Source organism: Centrocercus urophasianus, unplaced genomic scaffold, assembly GCF_019232065.1.
Source record: "Centrocercus urophasianus isolate 14NV4802_14NV808 unplaced genomic scaffold, USGS_Curo_1.0 seq_10, whole genome shotgun sequence".
Lineage (NCBI taxonomy): Eukaryota > Metazoa > Chordata > Aves > Galliformes > Phasianidae > Centrocercus > Centrocercus urophasianus.
This window is the reverse complement of record NW_024884142.1, coordinates 38079664-38102346: the sequence shown is the minus strand read 5'-3', so window position 1 is coordinate 38102346 and position 22683 is coordinate 38079664. Positions and strand designations below refer to the sequence as shown.

Here is a 22683-nt window from a genome sequence, read left to right as displayed (position 1 = left end):
ACTTTCCTGTATGTTACCTATGTCTTTCTTAATAGCCCCAGTTCTTCATTCTATAGTGTATGCTGAATGCTAATCTGATTTTGTCTTCATTTCAGAAGTAGCTGAATTTCACTGAAATGTAAATTCATATTGTTGAGGCAGTAGCTTTCTAGTATAACTTCAACTCATCTAATGGCTGCTACAATTTCTAATTGCTTTATTTGCTAGAATTCTTATCAAAATATTTGTTTTATTTACAGATCGCTTGCTGTTGGAAGTGGGAGCATGATGTGCCGTGTAGGCAGTGTGGTTGCTCCTTTCTGTGTGTATCTGAGAAGTGTTTGGATTTTCTTGCCACTTGTAAGTATTTACTTTAATTATAAACATTTCAGGTTCTGAAAATAAGCGTGTCACTTGTTTTTTCAGGAACTGAAAGCTGAACTTTTCCTTTGAAAAGAATTGAATGAACCATTCTTGTTCTAAATTTTAAGACTCAAAGGTTATTAACTTCCTATTGTTAAGAATATGCAGTAAAGCAGAAGGGAGACTTTGAGTCACTGAAGTGGGAGAAGTTGTTGTGATGTGCAAAAATTTCCGTTCATTGGGTCCTTGTATAAATTTATTAAATAAAAATATTTCCCACAAAATTATACTTTATCTTCCATGTAACGTTTCAGAAGTGTCTCAAGTCCATACTTCTTTACTCTGCAGACCATGCTAATAACTTACTCTTCATTTTTTTCCAGAGACAGAGTTTTTCCCTTTAAGAAATTCACCATGGTGGCTGTTTTTCTTTATAATATATATTTTTAGTAATATTATTCTATTTTTCTATTATTTATAACATTCTTCTATTTTTTTTTATAATAAAATCACAGAATTGCTCAGGTTGGAAAAAACCTTAAAGATCATCAAGTCCAACTGCATAAAATTCTTCTTTAGCCTTTTCCCTGACTTCCCTTGGACACTGCACTTTTGGAATAGCCTTCCAGAAGATCAAGACTGTCTTAGACTTACTATGCTTAGTCTTCACATCTATGCCAGGGCATCTGCTTTGTACTCTTCCTTTACGTGAATCAAACTAAGCAATTCATGAAATGGAAAAAGAAAAAAAAAAAGAGAAGCTAACGATGATGTTCATGGTAACTTTGACAAGAAACAGGACCTTGGATTCATTAAGCACACTGTAATGTAGATGATTTCCAGGTCATGCTACTATTGGATCCTTATCTCTAATTGCCCCAGGAGAAGACAGGCGCAGACCATTCCTTCATAGATCTTGGGCATTGCTTCTATGTTATGTAGCTTCAAACCCATTTTGGACAAAATATTTTGTTTCTTTCCTGCTCACAATAAACTGTATTTGTTGATTACATTCCTCTTACGCGTTTGCTGCTTAGAAATCATGCAGCTTTTCAATACCTTTTTGTTCTCCTGGAAGATAATTTCTGCTGATGCAAAATTATAAGTAATTATGAAGTTTACATTAAGGTTATAAGTGAACAAGAGCTTATTAACAATTTAAAAACAGTTTGAGTTCTTTCAAAACCCCCTAGAATTTGCTTTGTCTAGCACAGCAATGTTATATGTAAACTGGATGTGTCAGAAGGTAAAAATACAATAGGATGTGTCTTTGACCTAGATTCTAATTTTCTCTACCACACTGGAATTTCGTGCAAAAATGGCATTGTGTCCTTTTGATTTTGCAACAACAATAACAACAGTGAAAACCTTATAGATGCTAGATTGGTTTGAGAGAATTCTTGGGAATTTGTTTCATAATATAAATTAATTACATTCAATTGTCTTAGATGAAAAAAGCAGACCACAAAATAATTTATTCCCTCATGCTCCTAAAAACTGTTTTCTTTCTTAGTAATGACCCCATACTAACCAATACAGCATTTCAGGAAAGACACAGAAAACAATATTTGCACAACAGAGCAGCCATAAGGGAGCTTCTCTTTCTCTGGTCAATGTTTTGCTTACTAGCTGAGATAAGCTTTATCTGTGCAGAAGTGCTGCAGTCAAACCACAGATGATGAATGCTCAGGTATGCTGAAGAACAGTGGAAATAGCAATGTGAACTGAGGAATTATTTCAGCTCTGAGCAGCCCTCAGTGTGCAGAAAGTCCCCATAGTATTTGTGGAGCTGTGTAGTCGTTAACTGTGAATATGTTTTCATTATTAGCTCCTACTATAAAGCAATTGTCAGTTTATTAAATAGGCTTGTCTAAGCATGGTGCAGATCTTGCCAAGACTTAGGTAAAGTAAGTGGTTTGGAATGAAAGTGAAATTAAATGGATTACATTTCTGAATAAGCTGATGTATATCATGTTGACCTATTGTATACACCACGCACTGTCAAGCAGTTAATGCCGCTATTTGTTTGACAGTCTGCCTCGCATACAGTTATGCCACCTGTGAGCAATGCAAACACCTCATTTGAATGCCTATAAATTTTGAATAGCTTGCTAAAAATGTAGTTTGTATGCGACAACTTTCAAGAAGAGTTGTAGTAACGGTGCTGCTCTATGTGTGTCCTATTTGTGTTTCTCGGTGGTTCAGAATTATGTTCCATTAGTATTTTAACAGGACCTTGATTTTTCTGTCAAATGCATCACAAAGCACAAACAAAAATAACTTCACTGAGGTCAGTGAAGCCAATTGAATGAAAATCCCGTGTTTTAAATATTTTTCATTGTAGTTGAATTAGGGATTTTGCAAGTAAGATTACGTTTTTAGACTGGTTTCAAGCAATCAGATATGAACATATTTGATTGTCAGGCTAGAAGAATTTCTTGTTCTCAAAAGTAAGGGTGTTATTTTGTAGGGATATTTAATGCAAATCATCTCTCTCTCTAGTACAAGTCTACTATCTCCCAGCCTTATACCAGTGTGAAATTAAATTTGTTGCTTCAGGTAGTGAGGAAGACTTAAAAAAATGGCAGCACATCTTTTTTGAAGTTATTCACGGTAGCTGTTAGAAACTGCTGGATGCACTGAAGTGCTGGGAGTAATTTGAGAGTTTGACTAAACTGAAAGTCAGATTTCAAATGAAGAGTCTGAAAAAGCAGTGACTTAAACACACACAGCTGCCACATTAATTTTAGTGGAGCTTAAACATACTTAAATATTTTGCACAACAATACACTTCAATCCATAAACGTTTAACTCTTGGCTATATCAGGAAAACGTTTTCTGATGCTGAATTACATATGGACAATGTTACACACAGACATAACGTACACATACTGTGTGTGTTTGGATCACACATAGGGCCAGATCCTGTCAGATGCCACATGAAGAGTAATGTCCAGTTTGCTGAAGACTTGTTTTGAATTATTGTAACTTCACTGATGAGTTTGGATACTGTCCCTGAAAAAATAGAAAAAAGAAAAAAGAAAAAAAGATGATGTTTGAAAAGTCACTTCATTAATATGCTGTGATTTAACTGTTTCATATTCTGTCTTTCATAGGAAGCACTGGAAAATGCATTGTAGATGAGGTAGAAGGGAAACAGAGGGAATTAGCCTGGGGTGCAGCAATAGAGAGCTGAGATTAAAGGCAGGAAAGGTGGTGTTGTGCAGGTGTCCAGGATAGTGGGAGTTCACAGGGCATAAGAGGCAGGTTCATGTGGAAGGGAAACACTAGAAGAAAGTGTCTGAAAGACCATATGGAACAGAGAAGACATACATCTACAAAGCACAGTGTTGTTTTAATGTTGCTGTCAGGCATCAGTAGTGACCCTGTTCTCATGAACTCTGAGTGTATGGATATCCAAAGAAATTAGTAGTCTTTTAAGCTTCGGTCTCCTCAGAATCCCTCAGTATTCTCAATTATAAATGTATGACAGCCTAAGAAAATGCATAAGAAAGGTCAATATGGAATAGAATTTTGCAGTTTATCCTGTCTTGCTGTGACAGAAAATAACTTCTAATAGTAGAGGAGAGTTTTGTGCTCAGTAGTGAGTGTGTTCTCTGTTCTAGTTGACTTTTCAGACACTTTGTATTCTTCTCACTCAGTACTATTTCCTCTGGTCCTATTACTGCTAGGATATTTTTTGTAATTTCACATGGTGAGGGAATGAATATTTTATTTTCGCTGTCACTTGTGCTGTTAAACAGTATTTTGAAGAAAGAAGAGTGTATGGAACCATATGAATTTTGCTTCTCAAAAAGTTACTTGAGACAAGGAAAAGCGGCAGAGTGCATTTGCATGAAAACAGCTCTGTTCAAGGTCACAGTGGAGAACTCCACTTTTAAAGCATCTTTCTAACTTGAGAAGAAAGTCTTACTTAGATGCAGATGGTAGCGGGCCAGTTCTTGTCTCCAGCACTGTGCGAGGAAGAAAGGTGTTGTAGTTCCAAATGTCTCACACTTGTAGGGCAAGTATTAAACAAACAGCACAAACATGAGAATCAGCACAGGGCCAGATAAAGATAATACAGTATTAAAGAACACAGTCATGAAATGGAAAAACACTGAGGCCAGGCATGATGTACTGTGCAGAAGCATTTAAATCAAGAGAGATTCGGATTATTTATAACCTAACATTGGAAGAATGTCAAGGTTTTAATGCCTGTACTGTACTTCAAAGGAGGAAAGTGGAAACTGTTCTCACTGAGCAAATAAAGAAATAAAGGGAAAAAGAGATGCTTGTGGAGTGTGTGCATCTGCATCTATCCTGCATGGTCCTGGTGCTTGCTCCTTGACACCGAAGCATGCTGTTATGGTAGCATGTATGCCACAGACAAATCCAAGATGTGACCGTGGTGCACATGTCAGTAAATGCCTGCACCCCTACTGGATCTATAATGAAAGTTCAGCAAAGTATTCCTGTTGAGAGTTATAGTTTCTGCTGACCACAAGTTAAGTGCTCTCCTGACCCCAGATGCACATTTCTGCAGCTCCAGGCCAACAGTCTGTACCTAGAAATTCTGGTCTGGCTGTACATAGGATGAGCAAGGATGCAGGTACAGGGGGAGAGGTTCAGGAGATAGAGCGTGGATTGAGGTTATAGGTGGTGGGGAAGTTCCAGCTCTGTGAACATGCATGTAAAATAAATGAATGCAATCCTATAATCTATTTTTAAATACATGCATGGTAATAGAAATACCAAATGAAGATATATATATTCTCTTTTCTCAAACATAATTATTCCTCCTTGCACTGTATTGATTCCTTATGGAAAAAACAAACAAACAAACACTGCATTTGTTCTTCATTAATTCTAAACTTGCAATTCATTAATTCCGCCACATAAGATTTCATTTACACAATAAAAAAGGAGATCTTTTGTACAGACAGCATTTCAGACTTATGATATTTGCTTTACACCGCAGTTCCTTGAATTTTATTTCAAGTGTACTCTCAAGCAAGACCAAAGATTTGCATACCTTGAAAAACATTTCTACCCTTACAGCTGCTTTTTATTTCTTCTAGTTGCTTGTTGGAATCATGGCTCTTCTGAGTGGAATATTAACATTAATGCTTCCAGAGACACTTGGAAAACCTTTGACTAATACTTTGGAGGAAGCTACAGAAATGGGAAGAAAGAAGGAAAACTGCTCAGGAAAGACTCCTCCAGCAGACAGTGGTGCAGCAATAGAAAAGATAGAGATGTTTGGTCAAGAAACAGTCAGCACTGAGAAATAAAGCAAGATCAAAATGGCTGTTCTCAGTTTTAACAATTATCTAATTTATAGGTTATTTTATTCAAGAGAAGACTGTTCTGTAATATCTGTGCCTTTAAATTTGTATCACATCTTGCCTTTTTGACAGAGCAAGAGTATGAAACCTTTTCCACTTGACTGAGGTACTGCAGAAAATTTGATGAGATTTCTAGATCCCTTCTCAGACGTATTTTGCCTTTAGAAAACCTGTCTGACTTGCTGTGACTAGTTGGAGTGATTATTTTAGTTCTGTAACATATCTGATTACATATATGTAAAAAAAGTGCCAATTTTTACTTTGGATTTTCTGTGGTTAGACTTGTAAACCCACCACAATGTGTCTTGTCTTTTTGCAGTCATCAGTTACAGACTCGAGCATTCAATACATAGTGAAGTCAAACTCACAGTTATAATTCAAGAGAGAAGCCTTAACCTCATCAGGTCATACTAATAATTTCAAACCTTAAACTATTTTTTTTTCTTTTCAAAACTGCTTCCAGAAATTTATCTTTTCTAACAAAAGTATTCTGTGGAATAGCTTCTGACTGAAAAAATGATATTAATTTTGCAAAATGTGCAAATAGTTTGTATACTATTCACTCTGTTGAATGGTAAATGTATTTTTATTAGTAGCTTAGAAAAAATTGTTCACTGGATCTACTTGCTATCTTAATAAGTTCTTTTTTAGAGAAAACTGCCTGAGGCCTTTTAAAATATCTCTCATTCCAGACTATTATTTCCGTGCACCCTTTCTCACTTTGTTCAGGTCAGATTAAATCTCAAATTTGTCTAATGCTTCAGAGCAACCCCAATGCTTGTGTGCCAAACACTTCCATACTTCCACACTTAAGAGGCTGAGCCCTTCTTAGTCCTCAGAGTAGAACAAGTGGTATATGAGCCTTATTCAGACTCTCTGCAGTGGTGGTCTTAGTTATTAAAGAAAGATTAGTAGGCATGGTATCTAAACACATTCGTATTAGACTCCATAGACTCATGTGGACTCTGCAGCTCCATTTTTTCCTTACAGTACAAAAAACCAGTTACAAAAGTATAACTTAGAAAATGATATCTAGAGGACAACGAGTTATTACTTGTTCTGTTTTTTTAGTCAGTGTCTGTCAGTGTCTTTTAGATCTTGTGTGAGCATCAACACTCATTTACTGGTGCAGTGACTGTGCCTTATGACTGTGGACCATAGAAAACATATAGATAGGAAAACATAATTCTAGCTGCTCTTTTATGGCTTTCTGCCCCAGCTCTCTTTTTGCAGTTTACCTCTAGTCCCGGAGGTTTCTTCCTTGCCTGTGAGTCTGTATCCTTGTTTGAGCAGATGGCGTGGGAAGCTTCTGAACATCCCTTGCCTGGTTGGTGTGAGCTTTGCTGTCCCTGGTGTGAAATCACAGTTCTTCTCACCTGAGGCACCTACTCACAGGCTACCTGACACAATCTCATGAAAGCAAGTCTCTCCATGTTTACTTCTTTGACACATACCCCAAAATCAGACATCTAAATTACTGTAGATAAATATTCTGCGTGCTGTATAGTTTGTCATTTTTTCTATTGTATCTGCATGACCTTATTAGTTTTAGTGAATTCTGAAACTAGAGTAATTGTTTCTATCCCCCTATAAAATATTATTTCTTCTTCACTGCACTGTCCTACTGTCCTAGAGTGCTTTGGTTCTGGATATAGGATCCAGTCATGTCTAATGTGACAACTAATGTGCTTTGAAGGCAAGCAAAAATCAGTGAATTTAAGTTTAGGGTGTTTCTGTGCGATAATTAAAGAGGTCTTTGTTCTCCCTTCAGTTATGTGGGTGTCCCAGTATTTGCAGAGAAAACCTCTGAAGAGAACTGCGTGGATTACTATGGCTTCTATCAAGATATAATTTGCTCAGCAAAAGTATGTGCTTTTAACCTTACCCATGTGAGTAATCCCATCATCATTCAGAGGAGCGCTTGAATACATACTGTGATGACTAAAGATAGGATTACTCATATGCTGTGGCTTTCTGTTTTGCTCAGGAACAGACCCAGTATTCTTCCACTGCTTTCAGATCCCCCTGTCCCAGTTTCCAGAGCAGAACAACTGCCATTATCTTCAGGATCTGTTGCCAAACCCCGAGTGCCCCACCTTAAACAAGTACTTAACCATACTAAGGGAGAAAAGGGCAGTCGTTCTAACGGGCAGTTAAACTGATTCCGTCTGACTTTGCAGCCACTGTCCCCTTCACAAAGCTCTAAATAATTGTGTTATTTTGGGGTTCTTTCACACGATACTCTCTTTTTCATGTGTAGTCCTATCTTATCTGCTTTCATTGCATGGGACAGTACAGTGTGTTTTAACAAGGTACTAAAGAACAATTTTAAATTAAATTTTCTGCTTTCTTATCTGCAGAATAACTGACTTGGACATTACTCTGCTTTAAATAGTCAATGCATTTTATGTTTTCCATTGACTTGAGGGATTCAGGACCAGGTCATCTGTAATTGGTGTATGTAAGGTAGGGAAAATAAGAAAAAAGGAAGGACTTAAATGCACATTGATAGTGAGCAATCCTTGTGGGCTACAGTTTTAATCTGTACTCTGAAACACAATGCAGCCTGATGGCTTTTAACACTTACAGCTAGTTCTTCCTGTCTCTGATGTCAGTTTGTACTTGGTCTTTAATTCAAATGAGATTTGAATTTCCCTGAACCAATTATACTTTTTTTTTTTTTTTTTTTTTTTTTTTTCCTGCTGGAAATGAAATGTGAATTGATCAACAGGTATAGCTTTGGGGGTTTTATGCATGAGTAGCTCTGAGGATGCTCTGGGGCTTCCTGTCCTTTCAGCTGAAGAAGCACATTATTGTAAAAAAAGGAAATAGCATTTCTGAATTTCTGTCAGTAGAATTTCTGCTTGTTTCCATTTCCATGTGGAGGAAAATATGTTTAACACTAGTTGTATGTTATAAATGTAGTATAGATGGGATGAGTTGTTTTCTTTCTCTTCAATATTTGTAGATTATCTAAATCCTCTTGAAAGAGAGGACTGAGTTTGAGAAAAAGCTTCTAAGTTCCTTTGGGGCATGTTTTCCTCTCATTGCTAATAAAAACAATTCCTTTTCATAGTTTTTATCTGAGTCCTTCAGTTCTTTTAAGTTTATATTTGTCATATCCATCTTAGAGTAAATTTATCGTGCTGAGCAATGGCTCTGGAGATATATGATGGTTTTATGAGTTTTGGATTAGAATTCTTATAATTGCTGCTGGTCATTGTTTCACAATGATAATTTGTTCTGTCCTAAAATTGATATAGTATTTTATTGAACAGTCACACAGTTTGTAAGGGACATCCTTTCTGGGGTGAGTGAAGGAATTTTCATTAGTTCAATAATAACAACTAAAGAAAATAAGTAAATGTGTTTGATATTTTTAATCTGTATTTTCAAAAGTTTGTGAAGAGATGCATTTTCTACTTTTATAGCTCACTTCAGTTTATGGAAGTTTCTGCCACTTAGAAAACACTGTAGACAAAAAAGCTGTGCAAGCAATATACACTCTGTGTCAAATGCTCTGGGCTGTGCCCTGAGTGAGTGAGGGAGAGAATCCTGCCTTCAGGATTCCAGCAGAGAAGTTCTGTATGACAGCTCTGTGGAAATATAAGATGGTGTGACGCCTCTGCTCTGGGTGAAAAGGGGGTGGAGGGCTTGCTGGCATTCTCCTGTGTCTTTCACAGTTTATTTTTACCAGCTCCTTACGTGCAGTCACGTAGGAAGCCTCCATAGCATGGGGCTCAGCAACATGCAAGTTCTTTGTGTGTGCCTTTCACAAGAGCTCACAAAATGCAAGGTCATTTGAACTGTGGGGGCATGATGCCAGAATGGCATTTGTGACTGCTAAAAGGAGGGTGTGGATCCATCTTGTACACTTGTCTGTGTATCTGAAAGATGCCTGCCTGAATCCCACAACAGAATAGCAGGGAACAAATTAAACTCCAAGATTAAAATGGTGAGTAAAGACAAAAGAACAAGTTTATGCAATCAAAAGAGAAAAACAACCCAGCAACTCAGTGACTTCAGTCAAGTCATATCTGCATTGCTTTCATCTCTCATGAAGAAAAGTGTATTCACAACCTAACCATTTTGTATGTGATTGTGAGCCAGGTGCATTTTGGAAACATGGGGAAAGTACGTGTTCTTGGGAAAGAGTTTATTTGCCCAGAATATGTGGCTTTAATACAATATATGTGAATAACAATTTTTTAACATGCATGTAACTGCAGATGATAAATACAAGAATAAAGCTAATCACGTTATTTAATGTCTACACTTTTATGTAATGTAATGAACTCCTAATGCTCAGCAGCTCTTTTTGGTGCATGCTTCTTGCAGGAGCTGGGCTGCTGCTCTGGCATTTCCTGCAGATCCCTCCTGCAGTAAAACACATGTGATATCTGTTTCCTGTTTTCACATGCAGATGTAAACTGATATTTGTATAAAAACTCATTATGTGGTTACTTGTTTATGCATTTCAGTTGCAGGAAGAATATGATTCTTTTCTCTCAATATTTGTATAAGCTGGCTGGAGCAGCAGTCCCTAGGACAAATTTAGTAGTGACAAAAATAACTATGGATATCAAAAAATGGGTAGGAATTGATCAAAAAAGAGAGTAGGTGACTACAAGGGTGACAGAACAATGCAACTCATATCCACTTGGCGTTTTGTGGATGTGAAAACGAAGTGTAACTTTTTGCAGGAATTGAAGTTCACAGATGGCATAAGGAAAATGAGAATTGCAGCTATCTATAGCCCTATTCTTTTTTATTTGTCCTTTAGTCCTTCTCAGGAACCTACTTATTTTCCACTTCTCTTAACTTTTGAATTAGTGCAAGTTGTGCCATGCATACTTTGTTAATCTTGTTTATTCTGATCAAGTTACACCCGACACTTGGCTTCATCATTCTTGTTTTTAATGGCTTTATATGTCCTTGGTAGGTAGTTTAGATTCTTCCCTGAAGGTAACTGGAGTGAGTAGCTTTGTTAAGAGAAATGTTATGCAGGAGATGATGAAAAACAGAGAACTCAACAAAAGCCTGTTAAAATACTATTTTTTTTACTAATAGTAAGAAATCTGAATCACCTCTGATACTGATTTCAAGAGCACTGAGTTCAATGAAGCTGAGAAAAATCAAGCCTAAAAAGCTGATATCTCAAATGGGAAAATATTGTTTTCTTAAGATGTCTGACATATTAATATGATTGCAAAGAGATTTGGACACAAAAACAGCTCTTTCAAAGAAACAATTAGCCTAGGTTTATGAACAATCAGAAGTAATGGCGAATTGCTTCCCCATCTAGTGACAGATTAACTCCTCTCCTCCTGCATGCCTGTCTGACACAGGCTTGGATACCACTTGGGTGCTTGTTGTGGGGGAGAAAGGACCCAGCCATGAGCCTGGATCATGGGCCTCTAGCTAGTCATGTTGCCCCAATGTTTCACTTGGGGAGAAAGATGACTTGCATTGGATGGAAAAAAAGAGCACAACAGGGCAGTTCTTACAAACCTCTCCATGGTTTCATTGCCACTGATGAGAAAGAAAAGCAGTTTTCACTGCGGCGGTCATGAATGTAGCAAAAAAAATGTTAGTACTTTCACAAAGCTTTTTGATACGGAAATCAGTATTGCCAGTACCTCTCTGATATTAAGAGATTTCTTCCGTCTTATACAATTCTCTGTTCTTCTCAAAACTTTCAGAGAAAATCAAGCTGTACTATCATTTTGGCAAAATTTTTCCTTGTTCTTTCCGTCACTGAAGGAAAAAGTGGATCTAAAAAGGTCAGTGATTATGTGTGTGTATGAAATCATGTCTTTACTTGCACGGTTTCAGAGCAGCTCTGAGGAAGGTGAGGCAGGTGCTGTGCTATGTTTGCCCTGCTGCTGTGCTCCTAGACCCCTTGGGGGCTTCCTGCTCGGTGCTGAGGCAGCTGTGGGGAAAAGGCTTCATGGCAAGTGCTGCTCCAGGAGGATGGAGGGGAGCTGTGCTGCTGAGCCTCTGAGTTCAGGCTGTCAGTAGTCATCTGAAATGCCACGGCAACACCATGCACCCTGCAGTAAGGCACCCTGCTTTACAATGTTGTCAGGACCCTGGAGATCCTGCAGGCAGGTGTGCTTCTGGCTAAGCTGCATTTTCCTGATGACAGCATAAATGCTCGCAGGCTTGGCTGGCTGGCTTGTTCTTACTGACCATGCTGACTGATGTGCCATGTGTGTTATCACCACTCTGACTGCCTGCTGGAATCTTACAGTGAGCCCAGTGCAACTTTAGAAACACCCAGTGTGCAGCTAATCGCTAGCAAGAGAGGTAAAGTGGGATGGAGGAGCCTGGGAGCCTCCTCTCCGTGCAGCAAGCCAAGTCCTGGCAGCCGGAGAGTGTAGGGCTCAGCTGTGCCCGGGCTCAGAGCCAGTGCTGGGTGGGTCGGGTCGGACACACGCAGCCTGCAGCAGCAGTGGGGCTGGGGCAGCTCTCAGGGGCCACCCGGCCTCTCTTCTCCAGGTATTTTGCTCTCCCCACTCTTGTTTACTTCTGTTTCGGTTTTGTTTTTGTCAGCTGAGATGGTGCTCAGCGGGCAGGGGAGGGAGGCAGCTGCCTGCTCAGGCAGCAGTAGGGCCACAGGGCAGCACTGCAGGCCTCAGGGGCTCACAGAGGTGGGACTGCACTTGGGTATGGCAGGAGATGGGTCAGAAAGAACCTGCCTGCACTGCAGGGTGACAAAACCGACAACTTTGCTCCGGCCTGGCCATTTGTTCTGGCCACAGAGAAGCAGGAGGGTGGTGGGGGCACTGTGTCAGCTGGCTGGCCATGCTGGGTAAAAATAGCCTGTCCTTGTGAGCCCTCCCAGGTGCGTGCAGGCAGGAGTGCGAGTAATCCTTCTGCTCATTGCATCAGCAGCTTTGCCGAGCCCAGGCTGTGCTTGCTGCTGGGAGCAGGGTGGCCTTTAGCCTGTGCTTTGCACACAGCGTGACAACTGTCCATTGTGTTTGGGCTCCTGTGGGCTCCAGCAGCACCCGCAGCCCCTTCCTGCTCACACTTCTGACAGCTTTTGCAGTGCTGGGATCAGCCGACATCAAACCATCTCGCCTGCAAAAATCCCATCTGAACCGGGGAGGTTTGCAGTGAAACCCAAGCTGCCACTGAGCTGCAGTTCCCCTTTCTTCCCCAGCCGCAGAGAGGTCAGTCGGGAAATTCAATCCCCATCTTAGTCCTTAGGGCCCCAACGCCTTAGGGCGCTGGAAGGGCTGAGGGGTGTGGCTTGTGTTCAGAGCAGAATTTCTTCAGACTGGGTTTATGGTGACAGCGAAATGGGTTGGCAGTGCTGGTTCAGGGTTCTTCTTCACTCCTTTGTCCTCTTTCCTTGCTGTGTGGGCACTTTTGCGGTTGCCTTGTAAAAGGAGATGTAATAATTGACAGGAAAAGAGTTAAGCATCATCCCAGAACAGGAGGAGAGGTTGCAAAAACCCTGGGCCGTGGTGCAGAAAGAATGCAATGATAAGCAGCAGTGCTGGTCCCCCCTCCCTCTTACCACACAGCAGGGACATGGCTTAGTGAGCAGGATAAGTTGATGGTTGGTCTAGATGATTTTAGTGGTCTTTTCCAGCCTTAATGATTCTATGATTCTATGACATCAAACTTCATGTAGTTCTGCAGGGAAAGTGAGAAGCTATGAAGTGTTGTTGGTAAGGACCTTGTAAGTATATGTAAACTCACACAGCTTGTCTCATCCAAACTTTCATCAAATATGTCAAAGGCCATGGAAAGGTGGAAGGGAAATCAGCATTACCCTTACAACTACAGGTACTGTTTTCCTGAAAAGATTCTCAGAGAACCATAGGTGAAGCTGAATTCTGAAGTCAAGGATGAGTGAGTCCCCTAGGACACATGAGGAGAACAAAAGTAAAACTGTAGCAAGCAAGACCAAAGGCCTGTCTCAACCAACACCCCCTCCAAGAGTCAGTATTGGCAGTACTTCAGGAAGGCATGAAAGCTGTAGGCAAAATAAACTTTTCCCCATGGCGCACCTTCAGCTTTTGGCAGGGATCCCCAAAGGAATGTAGGTGCACCTCAACTCTGGTATTTAATAAAAGCTTAATAATAATGTAATGCATTAATTAAAGATAAATCTGAAGGATTTATCACCTCTGCCTTTGCCTAATCTGCTCTGGGCCCATTTATTCCCTGGTTTTAGCAAGTTTGCGGATGCTGACGTCCAAACAACACTGTTCCTCTTTGGTGGCTAGAGGCCAGTTTTCCTGGAACTCCAAGGGGCACTTCTGTACTCCTGACCCCTTGATGGGTGCCTCACTCCCTGGGTGCCACTGAGAAAGACTTACCCCATATTGCTACACAACTGCCCTACGCACCGACCTCTCTCTTGCTCTTTGCTGTGGATGGGGCAGGGACTGTCTGAGTTGGGACATTTCTCAAATGTGTGTTGTCATGCTGAGGGGTGGTGATGCTTATCCTCACCTTTGTGCAGTGGCAAGTCTTTATTTAGCTGCCAGGGGTTATGTTGTGTCCTGTGCAGGTGTTTAAGAGCTGAAGATGCTGTGCACACTGCAGCTGGGACACGTTACCTATACACCATCTCAAATGCCCACAGGTGCCTATCTCCAACAGTCCCCAACCCACAGATGGCAGCTCCCAGGGTGGCAGTGGTGGGCGCGGGGCTCATCGGACTGTCCACAGCGTTACGTATTGCTGAGGTGAACCCCAACTGCTGCTCCATCACTCTCCTTTCAGAGCAGTTCAGCCCCAACACAACGAGTGACGTGGCAGCTGGCATGCTTATCCCTCACACTTACCCAGGTGCGTGTGAGCTGGTGTGCCAGCATTTTGAGAAAAGTATCTTTTCCTTCACTCCCGCATGTCCTGTCTCCTCGGTGCTGCCTTGTCTACTTCCACTCTTTGTGTTCTCACTCTCCTGTGTGTTTGGTTGTATTTGCATGCAGGCACACCAATCCATGTGCAGAAGCAGTGGTTCAAAGAGACCTTCACCTACCTTTTTGCTATCAGCAACTCAGATGAGGCGTCAGAGGCTGGCATTCACCTAGTCTCTGGGTAAGAGCAATGGCAGGGCAGCCTTTGGCATGCAGCTACTTTGTGCTGCAGCAGGCGGAGGCTTTTCTTTCTGAAGCTCAGGTGCATGCCTCTCATAGTAGCTCTCATGATCATATTCCCAAGAAACTGCACTGCAGCTGCTTCAGTAGGATACATTTTCAAGCAAAGTTCATGCATGGGTATGCACAGAGAAACCATGTGATACTGGCCTGCCCCAAACTATTTTTTATAATGGATATTCTCCGTGCTGTCATCAACCAGCTGCTTGCAGCAGAGGTGATTTCTGGAGGGTGGGACTGCAGGATGCTCCGGCTTATGGAAGTCAGCATGGGAGTGCAGTGGGTGTGTGCAGGACTGCTTCATGCTGCCTGTGGTGTACACCGAAATCTGGCTGTTGGGAGCGCTGGAGCTGGGCTTCATGGGTACACGAAAACATGTGATCTTCTCTCCAGTCCCTCTACAATCCCAGCTGCAGCCTTTTGTGATCATACTATTTTCTTCAGTTCTTGGCATTTGACAAGTTTTAATGTGGACCCTGAGCCTCTCTCCAGTTGATCTTCCCCAGGGTATAACACTCAGACCCTTCTGCTTGTGTGCCAGGGTATGGGCTGTGGTAGCAGGCAGAAGTGATTGCCCTTTGCAGAGTTGTATAGTTCAATGAGAACAGAACACTGAATCCTTAGGTTTGTGCTATGATTGCAGCAATGGAGCATAGCACTAGCGGCTACATTTTGCAGCTTATTTTGCTTGTGCTCTTCCAGCTGGCAGATCTTTAAAAACCCTTCTGAAGCTGAGGTGCCTTTCTGGTCTGACATTGTCCTGGGGTTCCGACCAATGTCCGCAGCAGAACTGCAGAAGTTCCCACAGCACAGCCACGGCCAGGCCTTTACAACGCTGAAGTGTGACTGCCCCCCCTACCTGCTGTGGCTGGAGAAAAGGTTGGTTTGGGGCAGGATGGGTGTGCAGAAAAAAAGCCCAGGTGGGGAGGCTGGCAGGGATTCATTACGCATGGATAAAATTGGAGAAAGGAAAATGCTGCAAGCTGGCGTGTACATTTAGCCCATGTAAGTACTCTTAAACTGAGCAAATGAATGTCTCCTCTTGAGAGAAAGTGATAGGCTGCAGTCTGATTTCAGGTTAAGTGAAGAGACATGTACCCATGCTGTGGTACAAATTGCCAGCTGAGCTGATGGCTTGGATGCCTTTCATCTCACTGCAACATGGGAGAGAATGCTTTACGTTCCAGCAGCCATCCTGGGAGGCTGCAGAGCTGCGGGAGCGCTGCGCTGCCCGCTCTGTGCATACACTCTGTCCTGTACCATTGCTAACCAAGTTGGAAATTGCTGCTGGAGTGCAAGCAAGTTGTTAAACCATACTATGCCACACGGTATCTGATCTTACCTTAATCCATGTGTAACCCTCCTATTCATCAAAGAATGTAGTCTAATGAGATGATTAGTTTTTTTTCTTTCTCCTCAGTGATGAGAAACAAGGACATACTAAACATGTAACTAATTCTCAAAACTCTGGTGATGTGAACAGTGTTTATAGACTGTTCTCTTTGCAAGCTACAGGAAACATTGATTTTGCGCTTATCTTGCTGGTCCAGCAGTGGACTTCAGAGTATTATCCCTGCTCATTTCCTCTAATTCAGGAATTTCAGCAGCTTTTTATTGGTATGTTTTTAAGATGCAATGGCAGCATCCAAATGACAAAGCTTAGGTTAGGGTAGTATGGTTAGGCTGCAGTTGGACTTGATGATCTTTAAGGTCTTTTCTAACCTGAGCAATTCTATAATTCTATGATTTTTAGGAGTTTTCCTAGCACTTTGCTGAACCAGGGCAGCTGCACAAGACTTCCTCAGATCCCACAGCATCCCCCTTATACCCAAACCCCCTTGTGTCAGGGGTTGATTTGGAAATGGATGTGGAATATTGAAAGTGCAATAATGATGGCACTAGCATAAGTGGTTGGTGATAAAGCTGATGTTTTCAGCTTGCCTGAGTTGTTAAAGCTTGGGAGTCCTATAGATGTGAGTTTTTGAGATCACGAGGCTCTGTCTACCTACAGTCATATGCCGGACCATTCCACTGTACCTTTTCCAGCCCAATCAAGTTCAAAAATAGCTTTGATCAAGCCAAATCATTCAGATCACAAACAGAAGCCCCATGGTGTTTTGTTTATTTTTGTCCTTTCTGCTGCCCCATTTTATTTTTGATCTGTATGTTAAAGACAATCTCATATACTTAAAGTGCCTAATAATTACATGCGGGTCTAAGTGGGTTCTTTTCTGCCCCAATTCTGTTTGTTTATTTGTTAGTTTGTTTTTTTTACAGGTTGAAAGCAAGCGGTGTCCAGATACACACCAGAAAAGTCACAGATCTATGGGAGCTGCACAGCGAGTATGACATTGTTGTCAACTGTGCAGGCATCGGAGCGCGCCAACTTGTGGGGGACCAGCAGCTGTTCCCCATCAGGGGCCAAGTGCTCAAGGTTCATGCTCCTTGGGTGAAAAACTTCATCCGGGATGGGGATGGCTTAACTTACATCTACCCAGGGATAGACAGCGTAACTCTCGGGGGAACCAGGGAAAAGGAGAGCTGGCGTCTCTCCCCTGACCCTGGCACTACCAAAGACATCTTTGACAGATGTTGCTCCCTTGAGCCTTCGCTGCAACGAGCTCGGGATATCAGGGTGAAGGTGGGCCTGAGGCCATCCAGATCATCTGTGAGACTGCAGAGAGAGGTTCTGAGCCAGGGAGGAGCCAAGCTGCTGGTGGTCCACAACTATGGGCATGGGTCAGGTGGCTTTTCAGTGCACAGAGGCACAGCTGAGGAGGCCACTCACCTGGTGGGAGAATGCATTGCTGCTCTGCAGGGTTCCTCATCCAGGGCCAAGCTTTGAATCCCTGAACCTCCTTTTCCTTTTACGACAGGCTAATGCAGCATCTTCTTTTAGAACCTTTGGACTTTTATTTCATTGCTGGAGAGAAGGAAGCTAAAACAACTCGTGCCTTTGCAGGCACTTGGTGGTATCTCACCTGGCTTCCAGTGGCCACCTTGGAAAAGTGCAGTGGGTCCATCCCAGCATTAGCCCAACTCTCCATCTCCTCCATCTGGTATCTTTTCTGCCCTGGTGATTTCTTCTAGCTTTGTGCTTGGGAGGGTACAAGATACATAAACATCCTTCACATAGCAAAAATCACTGCTTCATTATAATACAAATAATGTAAATTAATCATTTATTCATCTACATCTAAAGCATATTTGATGTACTAGATTCAGTAAAAACAAATTCTCTGCTGTTGTATTAGATCTACTCTAGTACTGTCCTTACTTTGCCACCTTGCTAACGAACTTTGCAATTGTTTATAAGTTACAATAATAGTTAACTCCTGCTGAGTGCTGCATGACAGTGCTTTGGGTCAACTCTTGCAGAAAGCAGTGGCAGGGACAGGGACCCTGTCATGCACAGGGAACAAACAAGTATGATTTCAGGAGTAGGTTACATATTACACCTTGTGTGACTTGATACAAAATTTCTGCCGAGAGGAAGTTGTCAGGTATGGGCCAGATTTATACCTCACCTTTCATGCTTTATTGCAAGTATCTTCTATTCTGAGTCTCTCTTGTTTTGCTCTCAGAAATAAGCTGATTTTTCCCAAATAGCAGTATTGAAATGGCCAGTCTGCCTGTATGATATGAAAGAATTTATCAGGGTGGGCTTGGGAGTGCAAAAATTTCTACTTCTCTTCAGCACTTGCAGCTTTTCTTGTAAGGTTGATGAAAATAAACCAGCAACAAACCAACAAAGATCTTAGCACCAACTGCAGTTGTGTGAGTGAGAAACAAGCCATGTAAGTCTAGATAAACACTGCAAAGAGAAATTTGAGCTTGCTGTCAAAGTACAAGATGAATGTCTGACTGTTAGTGATTAAACTGCTCATTAGACTGGAAATGGCTTATTTAACTGTTAGCATCCACTTTTGACTTGTTCTTTGTCCTCAAGATTACAAACCGAATCAAAATCCTTCAAGAAATAACATGATTAAATTTGATAAATAAAATTCTAATAGCAGAGCAAATGTCATCTATGTGGTGTTTTCTTTCATAAACGGGAGTTTTTCTCTCATTCAAAGAGGCTTGCAGAGCCAAGAGGGGCCCTTGTATAACCACCAGGTTCAGAAGCATTTGCCAACTCCTGCTACTGGCACAGAGAATGAGGACAGTTATCCTTCACAAGGGACAGCTGTCGAAAAGGAACTAATTTAAATAAAACTGCAGGTCAGTCAGTGCTTGGGATCAACTTCAGCCAGCCCTGCCTTCAGCCATTTTGCCTTCTTCCCAGCTCTGGCTGCCAATTTTATGCTCCTCCCCCTCTCCCCCCCCCCAATAATTTGTCTTTTGAAAGGGCAGAGCTGCTGCTTTTGGCAGCAGTGTTGGCATTATGCTTGTCAAAGCACAGCTTTGTCCTCAAATAACACAGAACAAAGAGATACATGGCTTAAACCCATGAGAATGGGTTATGTTTTCCTTGATTTTAATCTTAAAGTTTAGCTTAAGTTTGAGCTACAAAAACTAATAATACTCATAGCGTGAATATATATCACCACATTCTGCACTTCTGTAATTGCCAACGTCATGTGATGACATGGGTTTTGTAAGGGGAATTCTTTCATTCAGTTCACGTGCCATTGCACTGCTTATCTTGTGAGGTTGTTTTGCAGCTCCTTGCATTTTACTAACTTGGATGAGATGGTCCCATCAGCAGCCTGAGTCAGTCCACCACTTAACAGTGTGTGGACTAGCACTGGCCCTCCTTTTCCTGTAGGATGCTATTGGTGACTTCCCCCCTGTGTGAAAATGGCTGAGAAATGCTTTCATCACCTCTCTGTCCTGTGGCCAGGAGCTAACTCACAAGAGGATATTCCCTCCTAGCCCATGTTAGATCAGCCTCTAGCAAGCTCTTGGTGACAGTTTATGAAGACTTCCCAGAACAAGAATGGATTTACTGACTAGGAATGTTCTTGTCTGCAGCCTCATTGCTCTGTCTTAAGTTGTTAGGTGATGGTGACGCTTTGCTCCTCACAGCAAAGCTCTGCTGACTCTTCCCTTAGTCCACACAGGCTTCAGAACTATTCTATTCCTATGGTTTTTACCACTTGCTTGCTATGAGTATCAGACTTACTGCATTTCTCCAAGTCCCTCACAGCACTTAAAGGCAAGCAGTGTCACATGCCATTGTCTTTTCTTTGGCTGTTTTAAGTAAAAGGTTATGCACCATCCCTTAACAGCACAGCAATCTGACATTAGTGATCCCCCCAAGCGAGCAACATCTGCTTCTCATGAATTTGTTACTATCTGTTTCATCTGTTTATTCTAAAATCTCATCTAATGGCTTTTCAATCTAAGGCAGATTCTCTGCATTATCCCCTTAATAAATGGTTCTGCGGTGGGAATTTCACTAAGCTTTTGTGCGCTGAGTGCAGATACAGTAATCTATTTAGCTGTTCTCTTAGGGCTTGTTTTCCTCCAGACTCCTTTGATACCCTGACCACCTGCTGGCTGCATACCTGGTGACCAGGCAGCCCCTCCGGCAGAGCCCCTGCCACTGATGAATGAGAGAAAGCTTTTGGTCCATTAGCAAATTATTTCTTCAAAATATTTGTTAGCCTCCCTGTCTGTTTCTGTTTTTAATGCTACAGAGTTCATGTTCTTTTCCATTTCCTCATTTAAACAGGATTTATTTTGGTTGTTTCCCACTTAATTTTTATCAGGGTATTACGAGTCAGTAGTTGTATTTCTTCTGGAAAGCCTCTGATGTTTCTGTTGGGTCAATATTCATATAAAAACCAAGCATTTTAGTCTCACATCTTACTTTTAGACTTGAGACAAACAGAAACACACATGCATCCAGCCTGATTGCTTCAATTTCTATGCCCTTTTAAAAGGGGCTTTATTTGCTTGGGTTGTACCTTGCTATTTCCTGCTTAATTGTGATTATAAAGATGTTAAAATGGCACCTGCAAGGTGCCATCAACCCCTGCTCCTCTCTGTCCACTCGCTTTCTCCCAGTCTGTAGTTTGAAATCCTTTTTGTCTTATTCTTTCATACAGAGGCTTTCTTCTGCTAAAGTCTTGCCACATACAGGGCTGACCATCTAAAGTTCATTGGAATGAGTTCTTCCTTGCTTGTTCAGTCCTTGGGGTCAGTCTCTGGTGGTATCTCATCAGTCACACTTGAGCATCTGCTCCTCAGCCAAGGTCCTTGCCAGAAGCAGAAGCAAAAATGGGGCCAGTGTGAACCCTTCAGCTTCAGCTGAAGGTGAGCTGCCACCCCAGCGATTTGCAAAACTCCATTTGATTCTAAATCTGTCTGCGCTGTTGAATCAATTCTATCATATTCATCTGGAAATGCCATGTCAAGGAAACACTCACATGTGGGAATGGGTTGATACTGGAAAATCAGTAAGTCTCCTTGACTTTCCATGATGATGAAGAGCCATGAAAGAATGTCACTTAGCTGACACCTGTAGGAAAGCATGAACTTCTTTCCTTACGTCAGCCTCAGGGCTTACTCAGTGTGTGGCGCAACATCTTCTACCTTTGCCTCATAACATCCTGCCCTCCTAGGGAAGGATCCTTCCCTCATCTATCTGAAACTCCTGGGAGTGATAATTAGGTTTCAGCCTGGCTCTGGAAGCCATCCTTGTGCTGCTCCCAAGCACTCGATTGTCCACATGTAAGCTAAATGGACCATACTTGAGTATTGCCTTCCCACCCACACTTTCTAATTGACATTGAATAGCACTTCTGGCAGATGGCAACCGATCTGTCATGCTCATGATGAACTTCAAAGATGCAATTATGGCATAGGGAAGGAATAATTATGTTTTGAGACATTTTTTATCAATCCTTATGAAGGCAGACAGCAGATGGGCTGTGTGATGGATTTCAGAAATTGAACACAAAATAATTGCTTTCTGCAAGAGGGAGTTTTGTTGGTTTCCTTTGCAAAAACAAAGCCATAAAGACATAGTGTATTGATAAAGGCTTTTGCCTACATTTAAAACAAATTTGCCAGATTTCTGAAAAATACAGGAAAATTAGTGTTCATCATTCATTATAATTCTTTTTAAGTCGAACACAGCTGGAAAAAAAACTTCGATGTGATACATTCAATTTTATTTGGACTAACTGTAGTAATTAAAAGGAAAACCATGGCCCAGACCGAGATTTATGTTGTTTTCACAGCCATTGTAAATAGCGTATGCTGCGCAATGATTTTATTCCATCCTGCTCTATTCCCTGTTTTCCACCAGAGGGTGATGTTGGATCGAGCAGTTCGTGAAACAAAAGCACTAGCTTCGCAATGCCTGAATGAAGTGATGCTGAACTCAGATAGTGGAAGTGTGGGTGCCTGTGAAGATCCACATATCCGTAAGGTACCGATGGCCTGGAGAACTCGTGTGCTGCAGAGCATAATAATCATGTTCTGTATTTTACAGGAGAGCTTAAAAAAATGGGTAACATAATTCAGAAATCTGAAGGCAGCAGCACACCAGAAGCTGTTGTTAATAAAAATAACAGATTATAATTCTAAACCAAGCCAATGCTATAACAGGACCTCCCAGAGATTTTTAACCCAGAAAAGACTGCAGGGAAACCACTGATTTGAGCAGCCAGCTATCCTTGGTTCCTTATGTGGTGGGGGCAAAACAGGCCCTGGCTCCATCCCTGTGGGGCTGCAGCTTGGCCAGCTCTCAGCAGGCATTTTTATCTCACATGTGACATTTGGGTGCTTAGGTACAGGTAACTGTCATCGTTTTATGGCTGATCAGAAATAGTCTCTTTTGCTATTGAGAATTTCCCCCTCAAATGCCCGTTTTTCTCAGTAGAGAAGCCAAAGTCGATGGGGTTTTTTTGAAGAAA

The 22683-nt window shown here is 41.6% G+C and overlaps 2 protein-coding genes across 7 annotated transcripts in view; both read left to right on the top strand.

Annotated features, from left to right (window-relative positions):
- Positions 1-11475, top strand: part of SLC22A16 (solute carrier family 22 member 16) — a 37537-nt gene extending 26062 nt beyond the window's left edge. For 2 of the 4 annotated variants that reach the window (XM_042815972.1, XM_042815982.1), the window contains exons 7-8: positions 240-339; positions 5424-8770. In XM_042815972.1, the coding sequence (XP_042671906.1) occupies positions 240-339; positions 5424-5636 (313 nt within the window). In that variant the 3' untranslated portion in view covers positions 5637-8770. The other 2 variants (XR_006168346.1, XM_042815989.1) reach the window with 2 other exon arrangements.
- Positions 11476-12097: 622 nt separating this feature from the next.
- DDO (D-aspartate oxidase) lies at positions 12098-18837 on the top strand. 3 transcript variants are annotated; one of them, XM_042829033.1, is made up of 6 exons: positions 12107-12191; positions 12736-12868; positions 14296-14501; positions 14645-14753; positions 15515-15691; positions 17090-18837. In XM_042829033.1, the coding sequence occupies exons 3-6, from the start codon at positions 14327-14329 to the stop codon at positions 17655-17657; spliced, it is 1029 nt and encodes a 342-aa protein (XP_042684967.1). In that variant the 5' UTR covers positions 12107-12191; positions 12736-12868; positions 14296-14326; the 3' UTR covers positions 17658-18837. The 3 variants fall into 3 exon arrangements, with proteins under 3 accessions (XP_042684976.1, XP_042684967.1, XP_042684957.1); XM_042829023.1 differs by lacking the exon at positions 12736-12868 and having other exon boundaries at positions 12114-12191; XM_042829042.1 differs by lacking the exons at positions 12736-12868; positions 14296-14501 and having other exon boundaries at positions 12098-12191.
- Positions 18838-22683: the final 3846 nt, after the last annotated feature.

What these genes read in the sequence shown, in the direction of transcription:
- DDO (XM_042829033.1), top strand. Translation starts at nt 14,327, where the DNA reads ATGGCAGCTCCCAGGGTGGCAGTGGTGGGCGCGGGGCTCATCGGACTG. An exon ending in TATCCCTCACACTTACCCAG is followed by an intron (nt 14,502 to 14,644) that starts GTGCGTGTGAGC and finishes ATTTGCATGCAG; the next exon opens with GCACACCAATCCATGTGCAG. An exon ending in GGCATTCACCTAGTCTCTGG is followed by an intron (nt 14,754 to 15,514) that starts GTAAGAGCAATG and finishes GTGCTCTTCCAG; the next exon opens with CTGGCAGATCTTTAAAAACC.